General features: G+C 48.6%; 1 protein-coding gene across 1 annotated transcript in view; it reads left to right on the top strand.

The window, feature by feature from the left end:
* POLR1A (RNA polymerase I subunit A) overlaps positions 1 to 13,637 on the top strand; it is a 102,901-nt gene that overhangs the window by 21,782 nt on the left and 67,482 nt on the right. Inside the window, exons 8-14 of the mRNA XM_088454281.1 lie at positions 1,931 to 2,027; positions 3,520 to 3,682; positions 3,791 to 3,964; positions 5,236 to 5,358; positions 5,513 to 5,740; positions 8,479 to 8,733; positions 8,947 to 9,138. Of these exons, the coding sequence (XP_088310407.1) occupies positions 1,931 to 2,027; positions 3,520 to 3,682; positions 3,791 to 3,964; positions 5,236 to 5,358; positions 5,513 to 5,740; positions 8,479 to 8,733; positions 8,947 to 9,138 (1,232 nt within the window). The remainder of the gene's footprint in view (positions 1 to 1,930; positions 2,028 to 3,519; positions 3,683 to 3,790; positions 3,965 to 5,235; positions 5,359 to 5,512; positions 5,741 to 8,478; positions 8,734 to 8,946; positions 9,139 to 13,637) is intronic.

Here is a 13,637-nt window from a genome sequence, read left to right on the forward strand (position 1 = left end):
TTATGTGGTCGGTTCTGGAATCTGATAAGCTTGTCTGAAGAGGTGAGTTTTCAGGGAACGCTTGAAGGATTGAAGAGTAGAGGTAAGTCTTATTGTGTGTGGTAAGGCATTCCATAGAGTGGGTGCAGCCCGAAGAAAGTCCTGTAACCGTAAATGGGAGCAAGTAATGCACGGGGATGAGAGACGCAGATCTTGTGCTGAGCGGAGAGGTCGGATTGGGAGATATTTTGAGATGAGTGAAGAGATGTATGTTGGTGTAATTCGGTTAATGGCCTTATGTGTAAGTAACAGTATTTTGTATTGAATACGGTAGAAAACCGGCAACCAATGGAGGGACTGACAGAGCGGGGCAGCAGACGATGAACGTTTGGCAAGGAAGATAAGCCTTGCAGCTGCATTCATAATGGATTGTAATGGCGATAGCCTGTTTTTGGGAAGACCAGTAAGGAGACTATTGCAATAGTCAATGCGGGAAATAATGAGTGCATGGATTAGAGTTTTTGCAGTGTCTTGTGTGAGATATGGTCGAATTTTGTATATGTTTTTTAGATGTATGTAACATGATTTTGAGACAGATTGAATGTGGGGAACAAAGAACAGTTGAGAATCAAGGATGACACCAAGGCAGCGAGCTTGTGGGGTGGGGTAGATTGTTGAGTTATCAACAGTGATAAAGAGATCAGATTGGTAACTGTTATTGGCCGGTGGAAATATAATTAATTCTGTTTTAGAAATATTAAGTTTCAGGTAGCGAGATGACATCCAAGATGAAATGGCAGAAATACATTCAGTGACACGGACCAATACAGATGGTGATAAATCTGGAGAGGATAGGTAGATTTGAGTATCATCCGCATACAGATGGTACTGAAATCCAAAAGAGCGGATTAGTTTGCCAAGAGAGGTGGTATAGATTGAGAATAGCAAAGGACCTAAGACAGAGCCTTGCAAAAATAGCATTTCCCTAAACTTCACCCAAAACGAAAAATTATTTTAAGAGAGAAATTTAGTGACATAGAATATGCACAAAATGATCTCAATGTTTCTATCTTTAGCTCCGTAATTCACATTGTGGTGCAGTAGTATATTTTAATGCCCAAGATCAGCTTTACTTGCTATTTGAACGGGTGCATGTCATGTCAAAATGTAGACTGCCAAAGTGCCGACAACCAAAAGGTCAACATGGATATAAGGTCGACCGTTAAAATGTAGACACAGTGGAAATGTTGACAATAAATAAATGTCGACCGGCTCAAAATGCAGACACAACCAACATGTCAACAGCCAATAATAAAAAGACACAGCTGCTGTCAAAAAAGCAGACGCCGCTAAAAGCTGCCTTCGGCTCAGACGCCTGTGAAAGCGTCCAGGCCAGAAGCAGTGAAATAGTTAAAAAAATAAAAATGCTTGTAGTCTCCCCCCAAATTCATAACCAGCCCCAGATCTCACCGCCTGGGCTGGCATTGGAAAATTGGGGGGGAAAAAACTGCGTGTGGTTCCCCCTATTTTCCAAAGACCAGCACCGGGCTGAACTAGTCAAGGGGAAGGGGTAACGCTATAGCGGGGAGACATGTAACATGGGGTCTCCCTTCCATTGTGTCATCACCATAGATGGAATCACCAAAGGGATAACCGGCTTTGGGCTGAAAGCTTAGGGATATTCCCAGCACCCCTGATGGTGGGTAGGTGCTGGGTTAATGGTTTATAAATGGTTGACAATCATTGCAGGTGGCCTACAAGTCCCAGCAAACATGCCTACACATTAAGGGCCTGCTGGTGACTGTAGTCCATCTCCCCCAGAGCTTTTGTTCACCACTTTAATACTCACGGAATCTTTGGATCACATCCTCTTTGTTCAGTAGATAATATAGTATAATATGCTGCTGCGTAGTGTGCTGTCTCTTACGCGACGTGTTTTCTGCACTCCCAGGTTTCTTCCTGCAATGCCTGTTTTCTGGACTTGACATCGGCCAGAGCTTCTCTCCAGAGAAATTCTTCCTAGACCTTGTGGTGGTCCCTCCGGCTCGGTAACTATACACCTCCTCCACGCTTCCTAGATAGCTCAGTGCTGGCCGTACACTGCCTTATGCCGCGGCTCAGCGCAAGTGTGGTAATCCATCCCAAATTTGTCCATACTTTATAGATGGTTGACTTGCCCAGATCTAGCCCGTTGGCACTAAGTGGCTGGCTCACGTGGGGGTTGGTTAGTGTGGTCAGTCAGTCACGCGGGTATTACAGAGGTCACCTGTCAGCTGGCTGATTGGAGATAATTGTTGGGGAAGGCGATCGCTGTCATCAGCTTTAATCTTTCTGCCCAGTGTTTTTTTATATATTTGCATTCACCGCAACTGATGCGTGCGCCATTTCTGTGTCTCTAATATACTATATAATATACTACAGACATGCATTTCACGCATTTAAATTACAGAGCTGGCTCCTTGGCAAGCTGTGGTTACAAGAGCTACTTGCGTGAAATAATTGAAATGCAGGTGCAAGTTTTCTTTTATTAGTGAGATGTTCCACTTAAAGTGTTCAGTCCTGATGAGACCTAAAGGGAGACTTATAAAACTTCTGAGAAATAAAGCAGAGAAGTTTCCCATAGCAACCTATCAGCTATCACTTACCTAGCAAAGTCCATAACATGACAGGTAGAAGCTGATTGGATGCTCTGGGCATCTTCACCACTTTATCTCTTTCCAAGGTTTGATAGATCTCCCCGGGATGTAGTCAGGAAGCCAACGGTCTAAATACCGACCGCCGGCTTCTCGACTGTCTAATCCCGGCAAAGTACTAATGACAGGCTTCGAAATCCCGATGCCTGTCATTAGACCTACGCCGGGAGCCCGACGCCCGGCTTACCGAATGACGGTAAGCCAGGCGTGGAGGGGGAGGGTTAGGTTAGGGGCTCCCGGAATGGGACTTAAGGTTAGGCTAGGGGAAGGGGTGGTTAGGGTTAGGCACCCCGAGGGGGAAGGTTAGGGTTAGGCACTTCCCTGGGAGACTTAGGTTTAGGCTGCGGGAAAGGGGGGGGTTAGGGTTAGACACTTGGGGGGGAAGTTAGCAGGGGGAATTAGGATAGCGATACTTACCTTATTTAGCAATCTGGATCTTCACCCCTACCGGGCTTCCGCTGTCAGGATTTGAACCGCCGGCCATGTAATACCTACTACACCCATCTCCCCACAGATGAGGCTGAAATGATGGGCTTATAGCTCTGTCCTGTTTCAACGCATTAAAGAGCCCCACCGTTAATGACCCCCCACCTTCTTCCCCCAAAAACCCGAAAAACCAAAACAAAACCTGTGGTCAACCATGTTTGCAGTAGGGATGTGCAGGCTCGGATAGGTTCGAGTTTGCACGTTGAGTTCGGATTTTTCCCTCCAAAAAAACGGAGCTCAGAAAGAGGCAAAACGTCATCTTGCATGGACAAACATCATCATTCCTGGACTTTTGTAGTGGACTTAATTTCGCTTAACCCCTCCTGTGCCAGCGTTATCACGGACTCTCCTGTTTTCATAGTTACCGACCTGTCAATCGCCTGGCGGATCAGATGTTCACCAACGGGCAGACTGTTAATCTGCAGGCCGTCTTGAAAGACATATCGGTGATCCAGAAGCTGCTGGCAGTGATGGCGGAGGAGCAGAGCAAGACCCCACCTGACGAAGAGACTGAAACCAGCCTGGTAAGATGACGGCTATCTGGATCTCTGACTCGCTGTGCTTATACTGCAGGGTTCAGTCGCTGTATGTAAATCTCTCTCCTTCCTGTCTGTACTGTGTGTGTTTTCCAGGAACAGGCTGAACCCGTGCAAACCATTGATCGCTCCTTCTTGCCCGCGCTGTCCGGGAAGTCGCTCACCGACAAACTGTACAACTCCTGGGTCCGGCTCCAGGCTCACGTGAACATTGTGTTTGATAGCGACATGGACAAACTGATGACCGAGAAGTTCCCTGGCGTTCGGCAGGTTTGTATTGTCCGATAGTCTTCTTCGCTTTGCGTACAGCTGATTCGTCCTGCTCTGCGCTGTGGGACACAGTATACAGGTATTGTGCAGCCAGTTGTCCGGTCTCTCTATTACTAAATTGTACTTTAAAACCCGTTGCAGCCATACATTGCTGCTGCATCACTTTAAGTGATCATTCTCTATATTGTACATTGGAGCCAAACAAGATGAAAGAGACTGTGGTTAAAGGGCCACTAAATCCTTATATGTGAGACTTACAGTAACATAGATTGTTCATTGTTACCGTGATTTTGCACAGTCGCTGTAGGATAGTTCCCTAATGGGATATGACACGGGTCACAAAGCAGAGCATGCAGACATCTGGGTTACTCTGACATCACTGGGCATGCTCTGTGTATGAATCAAAGAATCCACCCACAAGTCTGCCAGGTAGTCAGTCATTCATTGCCTGCCTGCTTAGGGTCTAAGATCACATCCCTCATAAAAAGGGGAATTCTAGCAAAGGCATAAAATAGAGCGAGATGGGTATTTTAGGTCAAGTATAAAGACTGTAGTTACACTGAAAATATTCAGCTTTTTGATACACAACCTTTGATCTATATCATTGTCAAATAGTTGCTTTGCTTTCTATTTAATTTTAAAACTAATTGTAAACTTTCGGCGCTGTCTCCCCCATCCTCCAATGTTACAGCAGCTCGGTTTACTCATTGGAAAGCTAAGGTGCGTATCCACTACGCGACCCAGGGAAGACAGTACGAGTACGACATTGTAATCGTACAGTTGTTCCTCATCCCCTACACTGAACGATTAGTCGCTCAGTGCAAGCACCCTCCATCATCCCCGAACATGGACAATCTGTCGTTATCGTCAGATTTGACCGGCATGTTCGGACGTCGGTTGATGTCGGAAACGGCCAGCGCAAGCGCACATCGCTGGTCATTTCCGACATTTTAGTGCTCGATTCATGCACGATTAATGGACGACTGAACGATAACGATGTCATTATCGTTCAGTCGTCCATTAATATCTGCTAGTGGATGTGCGACCTTACTCTCACTGTGCATGTTGGTATTTCTGTGAAAATCTGTCCCGCAACCGCAATTAGAGTTTACTGTAGATTAATTCAAAACAAACTCGAAGTCGCTTTCTTACTACTTTCATTTGAGGTTTTAATATCGCAGTGATTTCTTTATATTCTGCAAGTAACCCTATTTTCCCTGTATGGAGCAGACTGCGTAGTGATAGCATAAACCTTTCTGCTTTTCACATAGCTTCTAGAGAAGAAAGACGGTCTGTTTAGGAAACACATGATGGGAAAACGCGTGGATTATGCTGCGCGTTCCGTCATCTGCCCGGACATGTACATCAGTACCAATGAGATTGGAATTCCTATGGTATGTATCTAGTGTGGATACCGGTCAACAATCTAGTCATTGGAATCTCACCCCACACTCTCTATGACTTAGGTACCATTGAAGATGACCATTTAATTAGTATATAGCGTCATTATTGTAACTCAAATATTATCATCTTCTTGTTTTCTTTTAGGTATTCGCCACCAAGCTGACCTATCCGCAGCCTGTCACTTCCTGGAACGTGCAGGAATTGAGGCAAGCCGTGATAAATGGCCCCAACGTCCACCCTGGGGCCTCCATTGTGGTTAATGAGGACGGGTCTCGCACGATATTGAATCCCTCTAACCTTGTACAGCGGGAAGCCATTGCTAAGCAGCTGCTCACTCCGTCCACTGGCACACAGAGACTGGCTGCCAAAGTCGTGAGTGTTGTGTAGAAGTTTCTTTCCTTCATTTGTTTGTTTGTTTTGATCTCTGATTTCTTCCCAAAACCTGTAATGTTTTTCCCCACCCGATATTGGCAGAATCCATCTTCCTTGTCTAGGATGGTCGCTATATAGACTACCACCCGGCACGTTCATCTCTGCTCTCATGGTTCATACCATTCATCACAATACATACCTTGTCCTTGTGATAGCAGTCCTCTCGCCCTATGTAACATTCTATATTCTAGATCCTTAGCACTGATGATATAACCCTCACGCTCATTTGTGCAGTCATTTTCTTTATACCCATATATATCTAAAACAAACAGGCATACAAAGAGACGACAATCACAAAGATATATATATATAAAAAACATTTTTTAAATATAAAATAAAACAATTCCAAGGGTGCACTCACCAGTCTTCATGCAAAAAATGTTTATTCCATATCAATACGGAGCAGCATCGACGTTTCGGTCCTGTGCACGGACAATGGTCCATGCACAAGACTGAAACGTCGATGCTGCTCTGTATTGATATGGAATAACATTTTCACAATTTAAAAAAATTTTTTTTTTTGTATGAAGACTGGTGAGTGCACCCCTGGAATTGTTTTCTATTTTTGTAAGGATTTTTTGTCCTATTTGGGTAGCCACCCCAGCACATTATGAACTATGACGTACAATGCAGCAATGTATATAAAGTAGGGATGTGCAGGCTCGGATAGGTTCGAGTTTGCACGTGGAGTTCGGATTTTTCCCTCCAAAAAAACGGAACTCAGAAAGAGGCAAAACGTCATCTTGCATGGACGAACATCATCATTCCTGGACAAAAGTCCAGGAATGATGATGTTCATCCATGCAAGATGACGTTTTGCCTCTTTCTGAGTTCCGTTTTTTTGGAGGGAAAAATCCGAACTCCACGTGCAAACTCGAACCTATCCGAGCCTGCACATCCCTAATATAAAGCATGTCATTGTCCTGCATTGTATTATACGCCTTTACAGTACATCTACTACACGATAAATTGGACCATGTGAACGATATCATTCATCGCCGCAATATCGTGCAATGGATATGCCGCCAAGGACCAGTGATGCGCGCTTCCGCTGGTCGTTGGCTCCGTCGCTCATCGTCCCGAACCTGCTGTCCAACCTGACGATATCGTTAGGTTTTGCAGGTCCGGGGATGAGGGAAGATGCCCACACTGAACGATATATCGTTCAGTGTGGGCTCGATATCCACTGACCGATATAATGAACAATTGATAATGATGTCGTTATCATTCATTAATCGTGTAGTGGATATGCGGCTTAAGTCACTGGCTTCTTGTTCACCTATTTGTTTATGTACATTGTAAGGCACCCAGCATTAAGGCTGCGTTGTGACCCAGGAAAGCTGGTCCCTCCCTCCCAATAGCTAGAGTCTGGTGCATCGCTTTAATCAGCTTCTCTCGCCCCTGAAGTCAGGACACTGGCTGCTGACAGAGGCCCCCTTACTGTCCTGGCTGGTAGTGCAGCTTTAAATGAGATGTCTGCTAAATCTCCCCATCACTCTTAAAACAGTTGTTGCTTTAGTTGAGATCAGTCAGGTCAGTATTTAGGGCCTGGTTCAGAGCTGAACACTCTGACCAGAGCGCTCGCTCTGAATCAGGGCCCTCCTACCTTTTTTTGGAGCGTCCTCATGGACGCTCGCATAGCTGTGGGTTACCACCCACAGCTATAGCGAGCGTCCATGATGATGGTCGCGATGGTCTTGACCATTGCGACCATCGGGCTTGAGACGGAGACCCTGCGGTAGGGTCTAGCTGCCGCAAGCCCTGGAGTGATTTTGGCTCTATCAGAGCCAAAATCACTCCCACTGACATCACTAGTGATGTCAGTGGGGCCGGCTTCAGATGGTAGGCGTTCCCATGGGAACGCCTCCATCTGGCAGGCACGCCCCCGGCACGCCCACCAAAGGGGGCGTGCTGTCAATCAACATCGACAGCACGCCCCCTTTGGTGCGAGACCCGGAGCGACAGCATGCACAGTGGGGAACATCGACCCGCTTGCGAGCGTACTGCCGCTCGCGAGCGGATCTGAATGACCCCCTTAGAACGGCTGAGATAGTGAGATAGTACACAGTATCTCAGTACCATTGCCTGGGGCTAAGCAAGCTCCAGAGACAACTGACTGGTAAAGTCTGTTCAAGGAATTACCCTGGAGGAAACTGCGGGGAAAGGTTCCCAGAGACTGGATCACATCTCCTGTAAGACTCAAATGGCCCAGCTGTATACCACGGAATATGGCACTTTACCACCTTAATGCCTTGTCTGGTATTACTAGTGGCATACTTGTCAGGCTAATGTTCTGTGTAAGCTCGCTCTGTAGTAACAACAATGTTGCACTGTGATTTGCATACTGGCGTTAATTGCTTTGCAGAGTCCGCGTAAAAGTAGATGTAAGACTGAAAACATTATTTGGTGATTCATTCTTTAAATTTGGGTAGGCACAAATGTTTTTGCAACTTTTTTTTCTTTTTACTTGACAAATATGATTTGGTATCCATTAGCACCAGTCTGCAGTGTTTTAGTAAATCGAATCATGCTATTTGCAAGCCAAGAGACCCACTGTTTGGTATTTAGCTATCTTACAGATAATTTGCTACGGATTACAGTGAAGCAAATATAGTTGAACCTTACATGTTGTATGCACGGCTTCTACATACATGTTCTGCTTCTCTATGTAACTACAGGTGTACCGCCATGTTAAGAATGGAGACGTCCTGTTACTCAACCGCCAGCCTACGCTGCACAGGCCGTCCATCCAGGCTCACAAGGCCCGTGTCCTCCCGGGGGAAAAAGTACTGAGACTGCACTACGCCAACTGCAAGGCCTACAACGCCGACTTTGACGGAGATGAAATGAACGCTCACTTTCCACAAAGCGAGCTAGGCCGGGCTGAGGCCTACACCATAGCGTGTACTGATGAGCAGTACTTAGTGCCCAAGGTACTATCTCCCAGCCGACGTCAAAAACTGTATTGGTTTGAGGGCCACCATTCCATCCACTGAGGCATCTGAGGGGAAACGCCAGCAATGAATCTAGAGATGGCCCTTTCTATTGTAGCAGATCCATTCAGCTGTTCTTGAATTGATGCTTTTCAGTTTTTGTTCTCCTGTCAGAGAATCGCTAATCCTATTCTGTTTCCGTCTTTCTCCAAGGATGGGACGCCCTTAGCCGGCCTGATCCAAGATCACATGGTGTCTGGGGCGAGAATGACTATCCGTGGCTGTTTCTTTACTAGAGAACAGTACATGGAGCTGGTATACAGAGGGCTGACCGATAAGCGAGGCCGCGTCAAAACTCTTCCACCAGCAATTGTGAAACCATGCAGACTATGGACAGGAAAGCAGGTAAGATAAATAATCGTCGGAGAACTGTTTTGGGGTAACTGTAGCACTCTGACTGCTGATGGACTGCCCCAGGCTGCCTGCCTGCACGTTGCCCTTATACTTGTTGGCGAACATGGAGATTCTCCCACTGTGAGGCAAGTGCAACAGTATGAACACATGACATGATTTTCTTCTTCTTGTCCATAGGGGACACAGGGACAACGCTGTACAGGAGGACTGGGCACCAAACAGTTAATCTTTATAAGAACTCGAAGCAGCCCAGCCTCCTTCTCTCCTATACCCCAGCCCCAGGCAGGCCAGTTTAAGTTTGGTGCCGGCAGGAGCGGGGCACGCTGTAGCAGGGATTCCGTTGTAGCCTTTAATCTTTATTTTCTTTCATTTTACTTTATTTGAGTGGGCACTGCAGAGCGTCCTATAGGATGCTCTGCGCTGCCTCTCCATCAACTGCGCTGGCGACCGCGTCAGTGACCTCAGCCAGGTCCACCACAAGCACAGAGGGCAGCAGCCGGACCCCGTGAGGAGCACAAAGTAAGGCTGCTTCACCCGCTGGCACTGGAGACCGCCGGTGGGTCTTTGACACAATGGGGGGCCGGGCTGTCCACACTCCCACTGGACCACCAGGGCTTACAGTAACGGGTCACTGCTAATTGGCCATTTCTCCTAGGGGATCCATGTCAGTAGGGGGAGGTGTGCTGTCCCCGTTAGCTCCTCAACCAGCACCTGGTACAGTCCCTCTCCCTCCCACAAGAGACGATGAGCCATTTTCTATACATTAGCCGGCTGCAGCTTGATCTCTGGAGTGCTGGGCTCCTAGTCTCCCTGTATACCTCACTCCAGGTCAGGTTACACAGTTTAGCCTTCCAGCCGACTGGAGCTTGTACAGTTGAGCACTTACGTCCCATTATAATATTTTGCATTGAATGTACTGTGTTCTTGATCTTATAGAAAGTTATTTTCTTTTCTATTCCTTTGCCTGTCATATTTTTTTTGTCCTGTTTAACACTGTACAGTATCTGTGTGCTGGCAGTTAACCCTTGTATTAACAGGGTGAGGGGGTTCACTGTGCCCCCTTTATTGCGCCCCACTTGTTATTACTTGTGCGGCTTTTACATTCATTGCACCTTCCCCTTGTTGCACACAACTGTTACTACAGCCTTGTTTTTGGGGATTGCCTCGGATTGTACTATGTCTTCCAGAGGTGTCTAAGGAGATGCAAGCTCCTGTTTTACGCACCTGTAGATCTTTAACTGTTGGTCTCTCCCTGCAGGATCCAGTGCAGGATGGTCTCTGTGTCCAGTGCTGCACAGATGCTCAACAAGAAGGTCCATCCACAGCCACTAGGAGCCAGCTTGGGCTGCCTCGCTGTCACAGGTAATGACGCAGCTTGTTGTCCGTTTGACAGCTTTCCCTCTGACGGGGCTCCATCCTGCTGCGGTTCTGAAGTCTAATCTGCAGCCACCTGGTTCAGAACCTCCATGGATGAGTTTCTTCTACCAGTCACTTCAGGGTTTGGCGCAGGTGTCCGCCTCCTTCCAGCAGATTCTGGATAAGGACCGTACTTCCAAACGAGAACCATCCAGGCGAGAAGATACTACCCCTCAATCAACCTATGCTTCGGATTCTGAAGTTTCCTCAGACGGTCGGGTCTGTTGCTTCAGATGTGGAAGCCTCATCTGTCCAGAGGAATCCTCATCTCAAGTGGATGTAGAGGCCTTGATTAAGGCGGTTAAACTGGTTCTGCAGAGGAATGAGGAACCGGCCCCTATGTCTAAGGCTCCAGTTTTCAAGCGACAAAAGCTGGTTTCGGTAGAGTTCCCTAAGTCAGAACAGCTGGAGGCTATCTTAGCGGAGGCTTGGAGCATTCCTAGCAGATGCTTACAGGTCTCCAAGCGCATTACAACCTTTTCCTTTTCCGCTCCCTGTCGAACAGCGTCACAAATGGGAGTCTGCTCCCCCGGTGGACGCTCATGTGGCCCGCCTAGTTAAAAATTTTACCCTTCCTATCTCTAATACGGCCTCCCTTAAGGACTTGACGGGTAGGAAGTTTTGAAATCTTCCTCAAGGAGATTTATTCCCATGCAGGTGCTATTGCACGTCCAGCTATGGCAGTTGGACGGACACCCTAGAGGAGGGTCTCTCTTCTGGGGAATTGGTATGATATACCGCCTAACCCTAACCACCCCCTTCCCCGCTGCCTAAACCCAAGTCCCCCGGGGGGGTGCCTAACCCTAAGTGCCCCCCGAGGGTGCCTAACCCTCCCTCCCCCTAGTCTAACCCGGGGGGGTGCCTAACCCTAAGTCACCCCCGGGAGCCCTAAACCTAACCCTCCCCCCGCGGCGCCCGGCATCGCTACGATCGGGATGCTGGGCGCCGGTCTCCCGGCGTCGGGGAAATGCTGGGCGTCTACATCTAGACACCCGGCATTTCACCCTTGCCGGGATATGACAGTAAGGAAGCCGGCTGCCGGTATTTAGGCAGTCGGCTTCCCGATTGCATACCCTCTTCTGGTACTCCCAGGAACCAGTTGTTGTCCTTAGTGGCGCGTATTAAGGAAGTGGCTTCCTATCTGGATGACCTCAACACTAATGATACCTCTGGATGATACCTTGACACTAGTATCCTAACCTCCAAAGCCTCAGTATCCTCTGTTGTGGCTAGGAGAGCCCTCTGGCTTCATTCCTGGCGCACTGCCTCTGATTCTAAGAAGGCTCTTCGTTACTCTGGGGACATTCTCTTTGGTCTTAAATTGGACAAGATTATTGCCACTGTAGCGGCATCCAGGACAGCCTTTCTGTCTTCTGTGGCGGCCCTTAGGTCACGAGCGTCTTCTTTTTGCTCCTTTTGTCCGCAAGGAAAGGCCATGGACCAATCTTTCTCCAGGTTCCAGGGTTCTTCCTCCAAGGGCTCCAAGCCCTTGGGCTGCCAGACGTCCCACCACCGAGCCTGCCGACAAGCCCGCAGCTTGATGGGGCTGGCCTCCGCCGGAGGGACGACCTCAGTGTGGGAGGCCGGCATCTGCTTTTCTCCGAGACCTGGCTGGCGACCACATCGGACGCCTAGGTATGGGAGGTGGTTTCTCAATGCTACGCTCTCTCCTTCCGAAGGCGTCCTCTGGTCCGGTTCTTTTCCACAGGCCTTCCAGCGGATCCAGGAAAAGGTCATTGTTCCAGTGCCCGGAACTCAGAGAGGCACGGGCTTCTATGCCAACCTTCTTATCCTGTCTCAGTCTCCGGATGTCCTCAGGGAGCATCTTCGTCAATTGGGGAAAGATTGGGTCCTTCTTAACCGCGCAGACTTGCGTTCGGTGGTGGGGGGCCGTAACCTGCCAGCAGTCCTTTCATGGTCGGTGGAAGATTCAGGAGAGCCATCTTCCGATCAAGATTATGGAGCTCCAAGCAGCCTTTTAGGCTCTGTGTCTAGCGCAGCTGCTCCTCCAACATCGTCCGGTCCAGGTTCAGTCTGACATCGCGACCGCTGTTGCCTACATCACCCATCAGGGCGGCAGTTGCGGCGCCATGAAGGAGGTGAGTCGCATTCTCAGGTGGGCAGAGATCCATCTTCCGCCTCTGTCGGTGGTCTGCTTTCCAGGAATCCAGAATTGGAAAACGGACTTTCTAAGCCACCAGGATGTTCACTCAGGCAAGTGGTCTCTTCATTCAGACGCTTTTCAGATTCTGGTTCATCACTGGGGCCTTCCAGACGTCGACTTGATGGCGTCTCGACACAACCACAAGCTGCCGAGAAACGGTTCTTGCACCAGGGATCCGAGAGCTCACCTGGTGGATGCCTAGGGAGTTCGGAGTACATATTCCCTTTGATCTCGCTCATTGCACAGGTCCTCCGCAAATTGAAACTGGACGGCGGCACTGTGATCCTCGTGGCTCCCTATTGGCTGTAGAGAGCTTGGTACGCGGATCTCCAGGCCCTCTACATCGCCGATCCCCTGCGTCTTCCATTCCATCCGAATCTACTGTCTCAAGGCCTGTGCTTCCATCTGGATCTGGCGCGTCTCTTTGGCGGGGTGGCCATTTTCCATATCCGTTATCAGTACCATGTACCATGCCCGCAAACCTGCTTCAGATGGGATTTATCACCGGGTTTGGAGAATTTCTTGGTGTTTCAGTCAGTGACCTTAACCCTCGGTCCTTTCGCCTCTCCCGGGTTCTCTCATTCCTGTAGGACGGGCCTGGTTTCCGCCCTCTCTGTACTTTTACGGAGGCGGATTGCGTTGCTGTCTGACGTCAGGACCTTTTTCCAGGGAGTCCTCCGCGGGCAACCTTCCTTTGTTCCTCCGGGAGCTCCGTGGGACTTTAGTCCTTAGGGCTCTTCACTCTTCTCCTTTCGAGCCTTTGGATAAGGGGGGGAGTTTCGATGGCTCACGTGTAAAACGCTTTTCCTTCTGGCCATTGCGTCGGCCCGGACAGTGTCAGACTTGGGTGTGTTGTTGTATAGCTCTCCATTTTTAGTCTTTCACTCGGACCAGGCCGTTCTTCGGACAA

This window comes from Taudactylus pleione, unplaced genomic scaffold, assembly GCF_031769625.1.
Source record: "Taudactylus pleione unplaced genomic scaffold, aTauple2 ptg000611l, whole genome shotgun sequence".
Taxonomy (NCBI): domain Eukaryota; kingdom Metazoa; phylum Chordata; class Amphibia; order Anura; family Myobatrachidae; genus Taudactylus; species Taudactylus pleione.